Below are 13804 nucleotides of genomic sequence, written 5' to 3'. Positions count from 1 at the left end.
GGAGTATCTAAAGGTTAGGATAACATCATGCATGTGACTGTGACGGATTTTTTTTCTGCATTTCCTCATTTGCTGCTAAACATAGTGTTGTAAAAAAAAATTGAGCATCACAGAGCAAACGAGTTTCAATAATGAAACAGTGTTTGACCTAAAATGGTCAATGACAAATGAACACATACACACACACCCACACACACGAGGACTCTACAGAATTGTAAGGTGTAAAGAGGTGATGCTTTACAATGTGAATAAATTATTTCACAAGTTTAAAGGATAAATATTTATATAAACAAAGTAATGTACAATTATTAGCGTTTATAAAGGGGGGATAATCCTTTCCTTTGTTAGTTTTGACTGTGTCCCCCATAGGCAGGCCAAATGTTGTTTGGGGCCCAGAGCAGAGTTCCTTTTAGGGGTCCACTTCCAACTACATTCATCATAGGACAAAGGAAGTTTTAATGTTTAGTTCACAGGCAAACAAACCCTATTACTCACTGATCTACACCAACAAACAGTGACAGTGTGTTCATGAACTGTGCCCCCCAGCTGAGACACATGAAACACAAATGAATAAACTAGCATCAAATGTAGACATGTTATTGCAACTTTCAAATTCTAAAGGTGGTTTAATGTGCGATGTAAATCACTGGTGGTGCATTTGAGCATATTCATTGCAAGAAATTGTCATTTCATCACTTATGCTGCCATTCCAGTAAAAAAAATATATACACTTTTCAACTCCATTACCTTTGCTAATCAATTAATTTGTCCTGGTAGCTATAAATCGTGGCAATGTATAGTTTAATTTAATTGTGTATTATTTTACTGAATATTCTTCATTTCACTTTACTTGCACTGATTGCTGTTTTGACCGCAGTTTGGACCATTTCAGTTTTTATTTTTTTAAATACAACATCTGTCTCCTGATCAAACTAAAATAAATCTAATGTGTAAAATATGCTTAGCAATGTCACATAACCTCTTTCCTCACTGCAGGTCGTAAGCAAATAGAGAGAAAATTACTTTAAATTAATTGACACCTGGTTCATGTAGATTCTCATATGGATGAAGGAACCATTTTGAAAGAGACAAAAGTCAGGAATGAAATGATCGACAGTCGAAAAGTATGAAAGCTCAAAGTTGCAACCTTGAGCTGTTGTGTAAATTCAAGTGGTCTTGGACCCCCTGGCCAGCAAGGCCCCATGTAGACGCAAAGTCTGCTTATAATTTGGGTGAGCTATATATAGGTGTTTAAAGTGTAAACAGTGTTTTTATTCTTCTTATTACCAGTGTCAAATAAATCCGATTGTTTTAAGCTGAAAAGCTGAACCGGCAAATCAATAAAAGCTTCGACCTTATATGGCTTAACATATTTAAGGTCAGTAGTTAATTACCCAAAAATAGCAGTGACGCCACATGCTGCAGTTAAAATAAGAGAAATCCTGTGACTTCTGGGCTACTACTCTGCATACTTTCCCCAGGAATGGAATGCTGCTGCTCCCAAAAGGCAGACAGAGGGGATGGGGAGGGGGGCGTCGCTGTTTTCCCTCCGTTAAAGCACATTTTTGAATACCTTGTAGTTAAAACCTGGCCATGAAAGTGTCCACTCACAGAACAGGCGGCTCGTCTGGCGGAGAGAGCAACAAGTACAGCAGGTAAACAGCCAGAATGTCTCCGGGCAAACCGACTTTGATTTGTTTTGTAAAGTAAGCAAAAGCGGTTGCCAGCAGTATCTGTCTTCTATTTCTGGCCTCCCCCCGCCCCGGGCCCCCCTCTCTAGACTGACGTCAGCAGAAAGTTATTTTCATGAATGGAGGGGGCGGTCACGAGGAATAGGTGACGTGAGCGCTTGCGGAAGCAGAGCGTGGAATGTTGGTACATTGTTGTTGTTTTGTAGTTAATTCAGTACGAGGATACACCACTACCCTCCTGCCGCGTCTCGCCGACTGGGTCAACTCACTTCGCCGCTTGGATAGGAAACTTACTTCGCCACCTTTACGCATCCCAGTCTACACATATCCGCGTTCACAGAGGTATGGTTGTTGTTTTTTTTTTCCTTTTTCTTTTTTTTGCTCTTCTGAAATATGTTTTGACATTCTTCAGAAAATTGCTAAAATTTGTCACGCTGATGTATAGGCGCAGACACGCTGGTGTTGGATTCACTGGGCGGTTAGGAAGCTTATTGGAAGTGGTTCTGGAAGTTTATGTTGACTTTGTGGATTATTTGAGCCGAGAGGACACGTGTTGGTGCTGGAGAAAAAAGAAAAAAAAAAATAGTACACAGAAAGTGATTGCATTTGAAGTGAGAAAATTATCAGAACTGCTGAATATGTTTTCCCTCTTTTCCCTCTAAATTAAAGCCATAAAAAATACTTAAATTTATTATCCTTAAGTTTTTTATAGTAAAATAATTTGCATGTCTGAGACCTCTGAAAATATTAAAATAGCTTATAAAAGCATTGCGTCAAAGCGGAACACTCACTTAAAAATGACAAGACCTTCGTATATCATTACAAATTAAAAACACACTTTTTAATTTTTTATAATAGTCGTGCTTTTCAATAAAACTTGAAAAGCACTTGATCGCCAGTGGGATCAAGTTTTTAAGAAAAAAGGAAGTGAAATAATCCTAGAATTTCCACCCGTCTCTGCTGAAACTATTTCCACGCACATTTTTCACAACCTTAAAGTTTGTTTCTAACACTCAGCCCTCTATAATAGGTGCCTACGATGCAAAATGCCAGCCTACGGTTTTTAACATCGGAATCAACACGTGGTCTGCATTGTAGACATGTGGGAGAAAGGGCACCAGAGACCACCAGGGCTGACTAGTCCATTGCAGGAGGGAGGAGAGGAAGGAAGAGGCATATTTCCACAAACAATAAATCACTAAATGGAACAAGTGCCGTTATCTTATCACTTGTTTTATTACGATTTCTGGGGGATAGAAATCGTCATTTCTTGGGCCAAGATAAGGGAGACATCCTGTATGGGCCAATGACATAATGGCACATGATTCTCATTACTTTTGCATTGTCTTCTGCATAACATTTTGGACTTGTGGTCCAGGTCCAGTGATTAATAAATGGAAAATATTTGTCTCTCAATGGTTTATTCCACTGAGATCTGCCACAGATTCGAAGCCAGGAGGATGTTCTGATTCATTCTTGTTTCTGGTGGGCGCCTTTCAGCCTGGAGGAGGGAGGGCGTAGCGTGTGTATTGCGCTGTCATAAGGTTAACATGTGGCTCAGTCACCAAAGTGATGATGTGTTTTTTTGGAGGGAGAACTTGCAACAGCTGACTCATTGTGCCACCAAAGCACTCGCGGAGAAGTCCCCCCATTTTGTCTGGTGATTGATGAAATCAGTGTCGCCAATTGCTCAGGCCATTGTGGTGAAATGTTGTGAAAGTGAAATATTTGTGGTCACTTATGGTATGATTCACATGGAACACGTTCACTGTAATGTGTTTTGCTCCTCTTACTGGAATAAAAGAAGTTTTGTTGATAATTACCTTTACACATCATATATTTTTAATACTGTTGGATGTGCAAAGTGGGGTATAAACAGGAAAAATAAGACATAATTGAATGAAGATGTGTTTTTCTTCCTGAAACAGTTCTCTCTGCCACCTAAAAAAATAGGATTTTTTTTTTTCTCTGCTTTTCCTCTTAAAGTCTTAAAAGGTTCCTTTCAACTCACAAGCTCATAATGTTTCAACAAAGCCGGTCTCAGGTTATTCAGGGGCCCAGGGGCTAATTTCCACCACTGCCCCATTAATGTCAAAGGGTATGGTAATACATCCAGCTCACAAGACCAAACACAGCATTGTTATTGTGAGAACAAGAATAGAATCAATGAATCCTATTTATTTTTATTATTCTTTTGCTTTCATAAACAAAAGTTTAAAAAAATCATGGGCCTTAACAAACAAATATTCAATTAGAGTAAAAAAAGAATAGATTTAAAGAGTCTCTGGTTTGTATTTTGCGATTCCTTTCTTTAAGGAATATCTGTTTGGTGTTGGATTTTCCAGTCTATGTTTAATGAGACTATTTTAGGTTTGATCTAGAGGTGATCAATGTGTTGATAGGAAACTTCAGTGCTGATAGCTAAACTATTGGCCAGCTCAGTATTCTTGCACTACTTATAAATTGTTCCTATGTTACTATGTTGTCACTCCTACGGTTTCATTTTTTCCAAAGAGCATCAAAAAATTGCCATTTAAATTATCTAAAGTTTAAGTAGGCCTCATTAGTATTTATACTCATGTTAATAGACAAAAAAATGAGGAATAATTTAAGCACTTTCTCCAAGTGGACTTGAAAATAAAACTTTCAAACAGTTTCAAACAGTTAGGTCACGCTCAAAGCAGTCATCTTCATGTCCAGGCCAGAGATTTTATTGCACCTTCCTAATTTCTCATTTATGGCAAGCTTGTTTTTGTTTTGCTTTCAGAGTTTGCCACAGCTTGCTTTGAAGGTAACTAATGAGCCTGAACTAATACCTTAAAAGGAGAGTACAGATATATTTAAACAGAGTTTTATTGAACAGACATGAGCAGAGAGTTATGTACCAGCAGTACATAACTCTCTTTTATTTTGCTTAACTGATCAGATTTTCTTTAAAGGTCTAGCTAAGCAGAAGAAGAAGAATTACTTTATTCATCCCAGCAGGGAAATTATTTTATTTAGCAATGCTGGGCCAAAAGTAAAATAAACTTTCACCATCTTAAAAAAAAAAACGGCAACCTCAAAAATGGCATAGCAGTTTCAGAGAATTTCTATTATTTTATCAATCATTAAACAGCTGTCTTGTTTCACTGTTTCTTTATGGCAATAGCATTTTTTCCCAACTTGACCTGCGAAATATTCACTGCTATTTTAAATTATTTCCCCCAGCTACTGGGTGACCCTCAGAAGTCGCATGTGATGCTTATGCTGCGGGCTGGTCCTGGGTTTTATCTATTTTGAGGCATTCTTTTTTGAATGCATCAAATAGTGGCTTCTTACCGCTGTGTGGAGAATAAAAGGTGATCAGCAGGGCAAACAAATAATCCAAAGCATTCAAAGTGGTGGTCTTTTTATTGCTTTAAAAGTTGCAGGAAAACCTCTCAACTATTCACTACAATTAATGTATGGAATCCTGCTGATGATCATTTTCTTGCTCACTCATATTTAATGTCAGTGTAAAAAAAAAAGTGAATAGAAGTGCGTGTTTCCTCCCTGCATTCCTGACATTTCTATCCCAGTGTCTGGGAGAATATCTTTTCCGTGAGTCCTCCTCCCTTTCCGCACAAAGGTTCCGGCTGATCGTAGCAACTATTTCCAAAGTTCTCTGTACTTTTCCTTCCTCTCTGTGAAACAACGGGATTTTCCAGGAAATGTCAGATCAGGAGGGTGTGATTCCCTGCCGCTGGTCGTCGCTTTTACCCGTAAACAGCATGACTCACCATGCAGTTATGCTCTCCGTTTCCTTTGCATAACATCCCACCAAATGTGCTGTGCTGGAGAAAGAGCAGAGTGCCATTCACGTCAGTCGGGAGTAAAAATCTCCTTGCATTCTTGATTAAGTGTGGGAAAAGCTTTCTTAGAAGAGTCTAGACAAATCTGTTTTCTGTTTACTTCAGACTTAAAAAAGAACAAAGACAAGTCAGCTCTTTTTTAGCTCCGGAGTATGAGCTCATAACTCTTTTGATAAGCTGTTTATTTTAGGAGGTGACTGGGCCCCACAGTATCATGCTGTAACCAAGATTTGGTAATAGTTGGTGTCACTGATCATGTGGAAAAGTTTACAGAACCTCTTTTTGAATCAAGTTGTTTTGGATTCATTTGTTTTGTTTCTATTTGCCTTCTTGTGCTAATGTTAAGTGCAGGCTTTTTGGTGTCACAAGTCTGTTAGTGTCTCTTCCTTCTAATAAACTGAATACTTGAAACAAGTTATTTTAATTCACATAACCTTTTGTCTTCACTGACATTAGATGGGGTCGTTTTTATTTCTCAAAAAATGTCAGAATGATGAGAATTATTTTAGATTTTTTTTATTATTATGTTATTTACTTCAAATTTGGAATTGAGATTTGCTAGTATACCTGTAAATAGTCTGGAAAAGCCCAGCTGATTATTTTATTGATTTATAAACTTCTTTTTAAATTATGTAAAATGATTACATGTCTGTATATGTATTTACATGGAAACCATCAAATGCACTGTTTCCTTGTATGTTCATTGAATTGGCAAAAGATGTCAACTAAGATATCAGGAAGAGAATTATGAACCTTAATAAGTCTGGACCATTCCTTGGTACAATTTCCAGATGTTTGAAGGGCCCACGTTTTTCTATTCCAACAATTATATGAAATTATAAGGAACTCTGTTTTGCACCTCAGAGATGAATGTGAAAAATTTGAATATTAACTAATCCTGCACAGTATATTGCTGTGCTATTATGGAATACTGCAGTGACAGTAGATACAGGTTAGAATTTACCCTGTATTTTCCTGACACATTTCTTTCTTATCCTTCATCTCAATATCTCTAACCCCCTTGTGAACTTTAACATCTCAGTCACAAAAAAACACATAGTGTCGGCATGAAAGGATGTTAAAGTTGATCCTACATGCTAAACATGTTATTGGGAGCATTATTTGCATGGAATGTAACATTCTTTAAAATACTGCAATCTGTTGCACTAACTGATATTGCGATGACTGTGAAACAATATGTTATGCAGCTCTGTCAACCTCATATTAAAAGCAAATGAAGATTCTGGCTGAAATTGGCAAGATCAGTTCATTATCCACAGAGTAACAAGTCCTGTGCTGAATGATCTGAAAGAGCACTCAGAGGAAGAAGCCATAACTCCAAAAGTGGCACAAAAAAATAAGACAGATTTCAGTTGCAAATACAGGAAGTATGGCCTTTTGATTCTCTGTTGAAATTAAAATTGAATATGTCTAAACTTCCAAAATTAAATAAAAGAAAGAATTAATCTGCTAAGAAAATCGTGCCCTTTATTGTGGCCTTTAGCAAACAGAAATGCTAGAATTCCAATGACAGCAAATGTTAGGCTGATTATTTGTCAGACATCTGTGGGACAAAGTTTTAGTTATACATTTAAAAGTTTAAAGACATCCACTAAGAATGTGCACAGCTCTCTCTAGTACTGCTGAGTAAAAGTTATCCTTAGCTATTAGTCACTAGACATGCTTCTGCAGAGATGAAACATAAGGAATCTGAGAGTTAAAAGTGGTCTGTATTGTTTATGTTTCCTTCCTCAAAGAGTGATGGTGAAGTGCTTACACATGTGCAAAGGCTGCAGATGATTTGTTTGGGCAAGCAGTGAATGTGAGACCCTTTTGAATTCCAGACATTTTGGAATTTTTGCAACCATTATGCTAAGAGTGGGGATATTGTGACTCCTACCCCATACACGAGTACAACACATTTCAGAATACATGCTTTCTCTCTTCTGAGAAGATTTACCCCTATGCATGTGAGGGTTTGCACATGTGTGCTCGCTCAGGAATGCAATTTAGTTTTTAGTTGTTTAATTTTTTTTTTACCCGCCATCTGCGGCTTTGCTTTGAGGAATTTACTCAGACTGTCTTATGGAAAACCTGATCTAAGAAGCCATGTTTTGTTTGTGTCTCGTCTTTACGAGTGGATTTGGTTGTGTGACATAATTGCCACTTTCCCTCTGTGGAAACTTGATTATGAAAACCATACCGTAGTGCAAGTTGCACAAAGAATAAGCACATGGCTGAAGAATTTCAGGGCAACAACTCGGCTTCTGGATTCTGGCTGGAGGTCCCTTTTGAAGAAGAGGAGGCCCTACACCACTTTTTCAAGACTTTCAAGACAACAAATGTAACAAGGGATCCCTTTTGACACAATACTACTCAAAATTGTCTTGTTATAGACTAACTTGTTTCAGGAAATACTTTATTTTATTTCTCCGTCAATATTTAAAGCTTCTGAAATATCAATAATGCAATGCTGTGTAAATGAGACATTAGACCAGATAGTTCTCAAAACTCTAAACAGATGTACACACACACATAGTTTAGCACTTTTCATGTATTTTGCTTCTGTTTATTTTCCTTTTAACTATTCTAAGGGAAGTTCTTGATGTTTCAGAGTAACGCGGTTGTTTTTCAGTTTCACTTCTCTGCAGTTTTCAACTGCATTCTATAAACTCCTGAATTAGCATAGACCTATTTATGGCCTAAAATGTGAAAACATGATAAATGTCATGAAGTGAGCCCCCCAGCACCCGGAGCGCTTTTTCCAGTGAAAGCTACCTTTCAAAGTGCTGCAGACGATATTTGTTCTCTCTCTCTGAAGTATCACTTATCACATACTCTCCTAGATTTGTTTAGTTGGCATAATTTTATGTCAGCAGTGTGAGCTAAAAATATCCACTAGAGTTAAATAAGGGCATGGAGCAGTTCAGGAAAGCCCAATGTAAGAGGATCCAACTGGAGAGAGACGGCCTTAAATCGATAGACTACATTGTCTCGCAACAAAAATACATCACTGACTGTAAAGGAAACTATTTCCCTGTGACATTCTCCCTCCTGGAATTTTCCACCGCTGTACTCCTCTGTAAAGTTCAGCATACCTGCAAATGTTAAACTGATGTGGGATGAAAGAGTGGAGCACTGCAGCTTGACTGTAGACCCACAGACATCATATTAAAAGATTAAACACTCTGCAAAAGATGAGATACAAGCTAACTGGTAAAATTAAGAGAAATATCACAGAAGCTAAGTTTAAGAGAGAGTATTATGACCAAATTTAAGCAAGTTTGAATTTTTTGTTAACACTATCTATGGGCCATACTGTGGTTATGAATGAGAGTTGTTTACCCTTTTGCTGACCATGTGACTCATGCTCCCACGCCCATTCACAGGGCGTTTCCATGGTAGCTGTGGAGCATGGAACAGTGAACTCCCAGTCAGGCTGGTCTGCAGGTTCTGAAATGGAGCCTTGGGGGGATGTGTGCCACACTTGCTCAGTTTTTTCTCCCCTTTTCTCTTTCTTGTTCTTTGGTCATAAGAGCAGCCTGAGAAACCTATTCCGCTGTATAATAAGTGCCAAGGGGCCTTAAAAAAACAGCTCTGGCAGACACACTGAAAGTTTAAATCTTTAAAGAGTTCTGTGAAAGAAAAACCTGCTGTTTTATTTCTGCTTGTACTAATGAACAAGTTTGGCTCACATCACTCTTAACAGAAAAGACAAAACGCTGTCAAAAACTGAGGTTTAACGTGGAGGCTTGCTGCCATCTGCTGGCATGTGTAGCCAAGCTACTGTCAAAATTATTACGTGAAAAATATATATAATACACTAAGGAGACCTGGTCTTCAGTAAAGCTTATAGTGAGATTGGGGCATTTGTCAGTCTTTATTCAATAAAGTGAAATTACCAAACTTTAATTAACCTAGCCTATGCATACATGGCAACCAGTTTATAAACATACAAGATTTTACATGAACAAGTGTTGCTTTTAGCCAATGTGGTGGATTTTGCTGATGAACAATCAAAGCTCTTTAGACTTGTATAGGTGTTATATTAGAATTTTATAGTTATATAAAATCAGATATATAAATGAATAAGCTTTATTTACAAAAGTATTTCCTCATCTATCCAAATAATTGTATGTTGTTCAGATATTTAGCAATAGTCTTGCTCAGTATTCTAAAACAAATGGCATCAAAAAATGGTGATTATGACCATTCATTGACAACTTTCATTATTGGGAGTGAGATGTGTCTGGGAAGAGTGAGAAATGAAAAGAAAATCTAGATTCTCAGTCCAAATGAATCAGATTTGACAACTCTGAAAATTGTCCTTCTTTGACAAAAGTGGAACGGGTAGCTGGTACTGATAGGGTTAACTAAATGTGTTGCCAATCACCTTTGACATGTTGCTCTCCAGGTAGTTGAAGTTAAATAGTCTGTTTTTATCCGTTTCATTTTCAGTGCAACTACTGTGAGGTTCTGGTCAGTTTTCTGCATGCAGGGAATGACGACTCATTTCAAGACAAGCAAAGCTTTAAGGGTAAGCCTCATGAATTTAAGAAATTTTTTATGAAATTGCTTTTGCATGTGGAGTTGTTCTTTACTCACGTCCTCCCTCCAACAGGTCAAGAAGGAGACGGGCGAGAATGCCCCGGCGCTTAGCGACGATGAGTTGGTGGCCATGTCAGTGCGGGAGCTAAACCAGCATCTGCGTGGACTGACGAAGGAAGATGTCGTCCGGCTGAAGCAGCGGCGACGGACCCTGAAGAACCGAGGCTATGCAGCCAGCTGTCGCATCAAGCGTGTCACCCAGAAGGAAGAGCTGGAGAGACAAAAGACAGAGTTGCAGCAGGAGGTGGACAAGCTGGCCAGAGAGAATGCCAGCATGAGGTTGGAGCTGGATGCACTGCGAGCTAAGTACGAGGCCTTGCAGTGTTTCGCCAGGACTGTAACCCGGGGGCCAATTTCACCCGGCAAAGTGGCCACCACCAGCGTCATCACCATTGTCAAGTCCGCTCACCACAACACCAGCCCCACCCCATTCTCAGCTCCCTCTTAGTGCTGACAGGACTGGACTTTCCATTCTTTTGCCTGATCTTTGCTGGCTCTGACGCATCCTGTACCCAGTCATCCTGTACTGAGAGGATCCTCAGTAGTTTGTTAGACTCAAGGATTGGGTGCCAAGCTCTGTCACGTAATGCTGCATTCACAGTTCTGTCTCCATTCGCCTGCCTCTTACACAGTCTATACTGTCTGCACACTGTTCACAACCCCATCCGACCCCCAGCACCGGCAGGGTATTGGGCCTCTGTGACCCTACCTCTGTGACTGATGGTAGAGATTTATTACAGTCTGTCTTACTGGTGTAATACTTGATGCTGCAGAACATAAAATACAAATGATTTGACTTTATGGGAGTATAGTTATTTGCTATTTGTGTAAATTTACATAAAAACTGTAAATTTTGAAGCTGTTGCCTTAAAGATCTATAAGTAATCTACAACTAACATGCAGCTCAGCACAATAAGGTGTTAAATTTCCCAGGATTAAAGTCTAGAAGTTTCTCAAGAGTTTCCAGTGATATAAGAGATGGATGAAACTGAAGTTTTCTCAGATTTTAATTTGTTCTTGAGCTTGTTTAGCTTATGCTAATCCATAAAAGAAGCTGTTAAGGGGAAAACTGACAACCATATATTTGTGTTTCATGTTTCGAAAACCTTAGTGTCGGTAACAGTAATTGGAAAGCATTGCCAAATCTAGAGGATGTCTCCTCCATGTTTGCTTCAATTATGAAACATACCTAAAGGTTCTGATTTGTTCGCCATTTTAGATTATTTTGTTAAAAAGGTTAAAAGGTATTAAAGACATTGTAAAGTTTGTTTGGGAAGTGTTGGGTGTAATTCTGATGGCTATTTTATGGCCCCCTGACTTTTTTTGGTAGTATTAACAGGTTTTAAGCCTTTTCGCAACTCAACTTACAACTAACTTTTTACATTTGAATGTGCTTAGAAAGCAGATTGAGCTAAATTTGCATGTAATAATAGAATTTACTTTATTATAGCACTTATGACTGTAACGATACAGTATAAAGTAAATTACAAGATGCAACAATGTACCAGAAATTATTCTTGTATGTACTGGGGCTTTAATGTGTGATGATGATGTGATGGGAATATTTAGTGAAAGTCTAAAGTTAGCAAGGATGGTAAACTTTGCTGCACTTGCAATGTTTGGTGGGTAATCCATATTGGATATAGTGATAATGAAAGTAGTCCTTACAAAAATCAACTTTCTTCCTGTATATTACAGATTAAAGGTGACAAATCCTCTGCTAGTTATGTTGTCACTTACGTTGATAAACTCCGTCCAGACATATAAAAAAAAAAAAAATCATTCCTACCGCTGGGTCACAAGAAGTGCTGCTGCCGCCGGTGTTGGTATTTTTAAATTTTTTACAATCAGTAGCTATTTACTTTGCATTTGACACACTCTTCTACAAGAGAAACTCCTGACGCCTGTCTTCATAAAACACATATATTAAATGCAGTAAATGCCTTTCTCTCTATGAACATCTTGCATTATTTAAATATAAAGATGACTTGAAAACAAGCTGTTCCTACAGAGGATCCATTCCTAAATTGGAGTCAATGGAATAGAGACTGCTCATGTCAGGATTTTTTCTTGTGTAAGAAGACATGACTGTTCTTCCCCTGTTCAAAAGCTGCAAAGAACAGAATGGGGAACTATGCTGCTGTACAACCTGCTGTGATTTTATTTTGTTTAAGCAGGGGCATTGCTGTGTTCTTACTCCTTGAATTTTCACCCAGTTCTTTTATGTCCTTTGTTCTTTTTCTGATATCAGTTTTATACAATACACATACAAAATACGTAAATATATATATGTATATTACTTATTTTTCTGTCTTTCACTATACTGGGAGTGGTGTGTCTGTGTAATCACTCACTGCAGTTAGTGACATTGATGCTGACCGTTTTCAAATTGTACTCACATTTACGAGACAACTGTGTTTATAACTTAAAACTTTTATGTATTTATGCTCGACAATTAACTGCTTAAGGTTACATTTAGATGGGTCATATTCTGCAGCCTTGCAAACAGTGGAAATTGCAGATAAGTCAAATAAAAGCTCATTTAAAACTATTAGTAATGTACTATTGTTAGAGAGATGTGAAATGGACCTCACTAGAATGTCATCAAACAATAAACCAAATTATAGAATCCTTCAGTGCAAATTTTAAAGCACACATTTACGTTCCCAGAGACAAGTGTTGTGAAAACTTGGAAAATGAAACTGCATCGTCAGAGTCTTTAAACTTTCAGGTTTAACATTTCTTAAGAGTTTATAAGTTTTATGTGTAAACCTGGTGCAGACCCCACAGGTTTTAAAGTGTACTCCATGATGGTAATGCTTTTAGTGCTTTATGTATTCAGCACTGTTAACCCAGACCTGTTAATGTGATGGTGTGTTTCAGTCCTAAAGCCAAAACCAATATTGTTCTGTTTGCATAAGTCAATTTTTACATATTCATGACAAATACAGTAAATTGCAAAGCATTATGCTGACCTCTAGTGGTAAATCTTCAAAACTATTTATACACACTTGAACACTGAATCTGAGACTGGGGTGATTGATTTTGAGCACACCTTAATATTATACGTCTTGTGTCCTATTTTCCCACGTAACATCAAAAATGCCTTAGTCAAATAACAGACAAACCTTTCTCTGAATCACAGTGATTGTGAATTAAATACACAATCACTATATCCAGGCCAAGATACATGATGGTCTTTTCTTTTATGCAAATCAGTAGAAAAAGTTTTTCCATTTAAATTGAACGGATGTAAGACAAAAATCTAGAAGGATTTATTTGTGAGACGAGGCACAGCTATCTTCCTGCCATAGATGTTTACTGAACTTAGTCCAGACATTTTTCTTTCCTCTTACAGATTGTGAATATATTTGGCAACATCCAGAAGTTAAGTTACCTTCCGCCCAGTACTTTTATATGAATTGTACATATATATAGAAATGTAAATAAAACTTGGATTTTGATGAAAATGTAAGAACTTTTATAGATTTTTTTTTAACATGTCTGATTAAATAAGCTTTTAACACCAGCTTTGCCAGTCTACAAGCTACTGTTTAAATTCAGCCATGTAGAGAATATGCTAGAATACAGAAAGGATGACAAAAATCAAATATGGTTTTAGTAACTGCAGTTTGTTTTTTAGCCAAATTAGATTGAAAAATAAGAGTTTTT

At 37.6% G+C, this 13804-nt stretch overlaps 1 protein-coding gene across 1 annotated transcript; it reads left to right on the top strand.

Moving 5' to 3' along the window:
* The first annotated feature begins 1798 nt into the window (after positions 1-1798).
* Positions 1799-13661, top strand: mafk (v-maf avian musculoaponeurotic fibrosarcoma oncogene homolog K). The gene is made up of 3 exons (XM_032587345.1): positions 1799-2033; positions 9983-10061; positions 10146-13661. Exons 1-3 carry the CDS (start codon positions 1870-1872, stop codon positions 10578-10580), a joined length of 678 nt encoding a protein of 225 aa, XP_032443236.1. The 5' UTR covers positions 1799-1869; the 3' UTR covers positions 10581-13661.
* The last annotated feature ends 143 nt before the right edge of the window (positions 13662-13804 follow it).

This window comes from Xiphophorus hellerii, chromosome 16 (genome assembly GCF_003331165.1).
Source record: "Xiphophorus hellerii strain 12219 chromosome 16, Xiphophorus_hellerii-4.1, whole genome shotgun sequence".
Lineage (NCBI taxonomy): Eukaryota > Metazoa > Chordata > Actinopteri > Cyprinodontiformes > Poeciliidae > Xiphophorus > Xiphophorus hellerii.
This window is presented reverse-complemented; position numbering and strand designations above follow the sequence as displayed.

Coding starts and splice junctions, on each gene's coding strand:
- mafk (XM_032587345.1), top strand. CDS start 1,870: ATGTTGGTACATTGTTGTTGTTTTGTAGTTAATTCAGTACGAGGATAC. Junction 2,034..9,982: donor ACATATCCGCGTTCACAGAG/GTATGGTTGTTG, acceptor TTTCATTTTCAG/TGCAACTACTGTGAGGTTCT. Junction 10,062..10,145: donor AGACAAGCAAAGCTTTAAGG/GTAAGCCTCATG, acceptor TCCCTCCAACAG/GTCAAGAAGGAGACGGGCGA.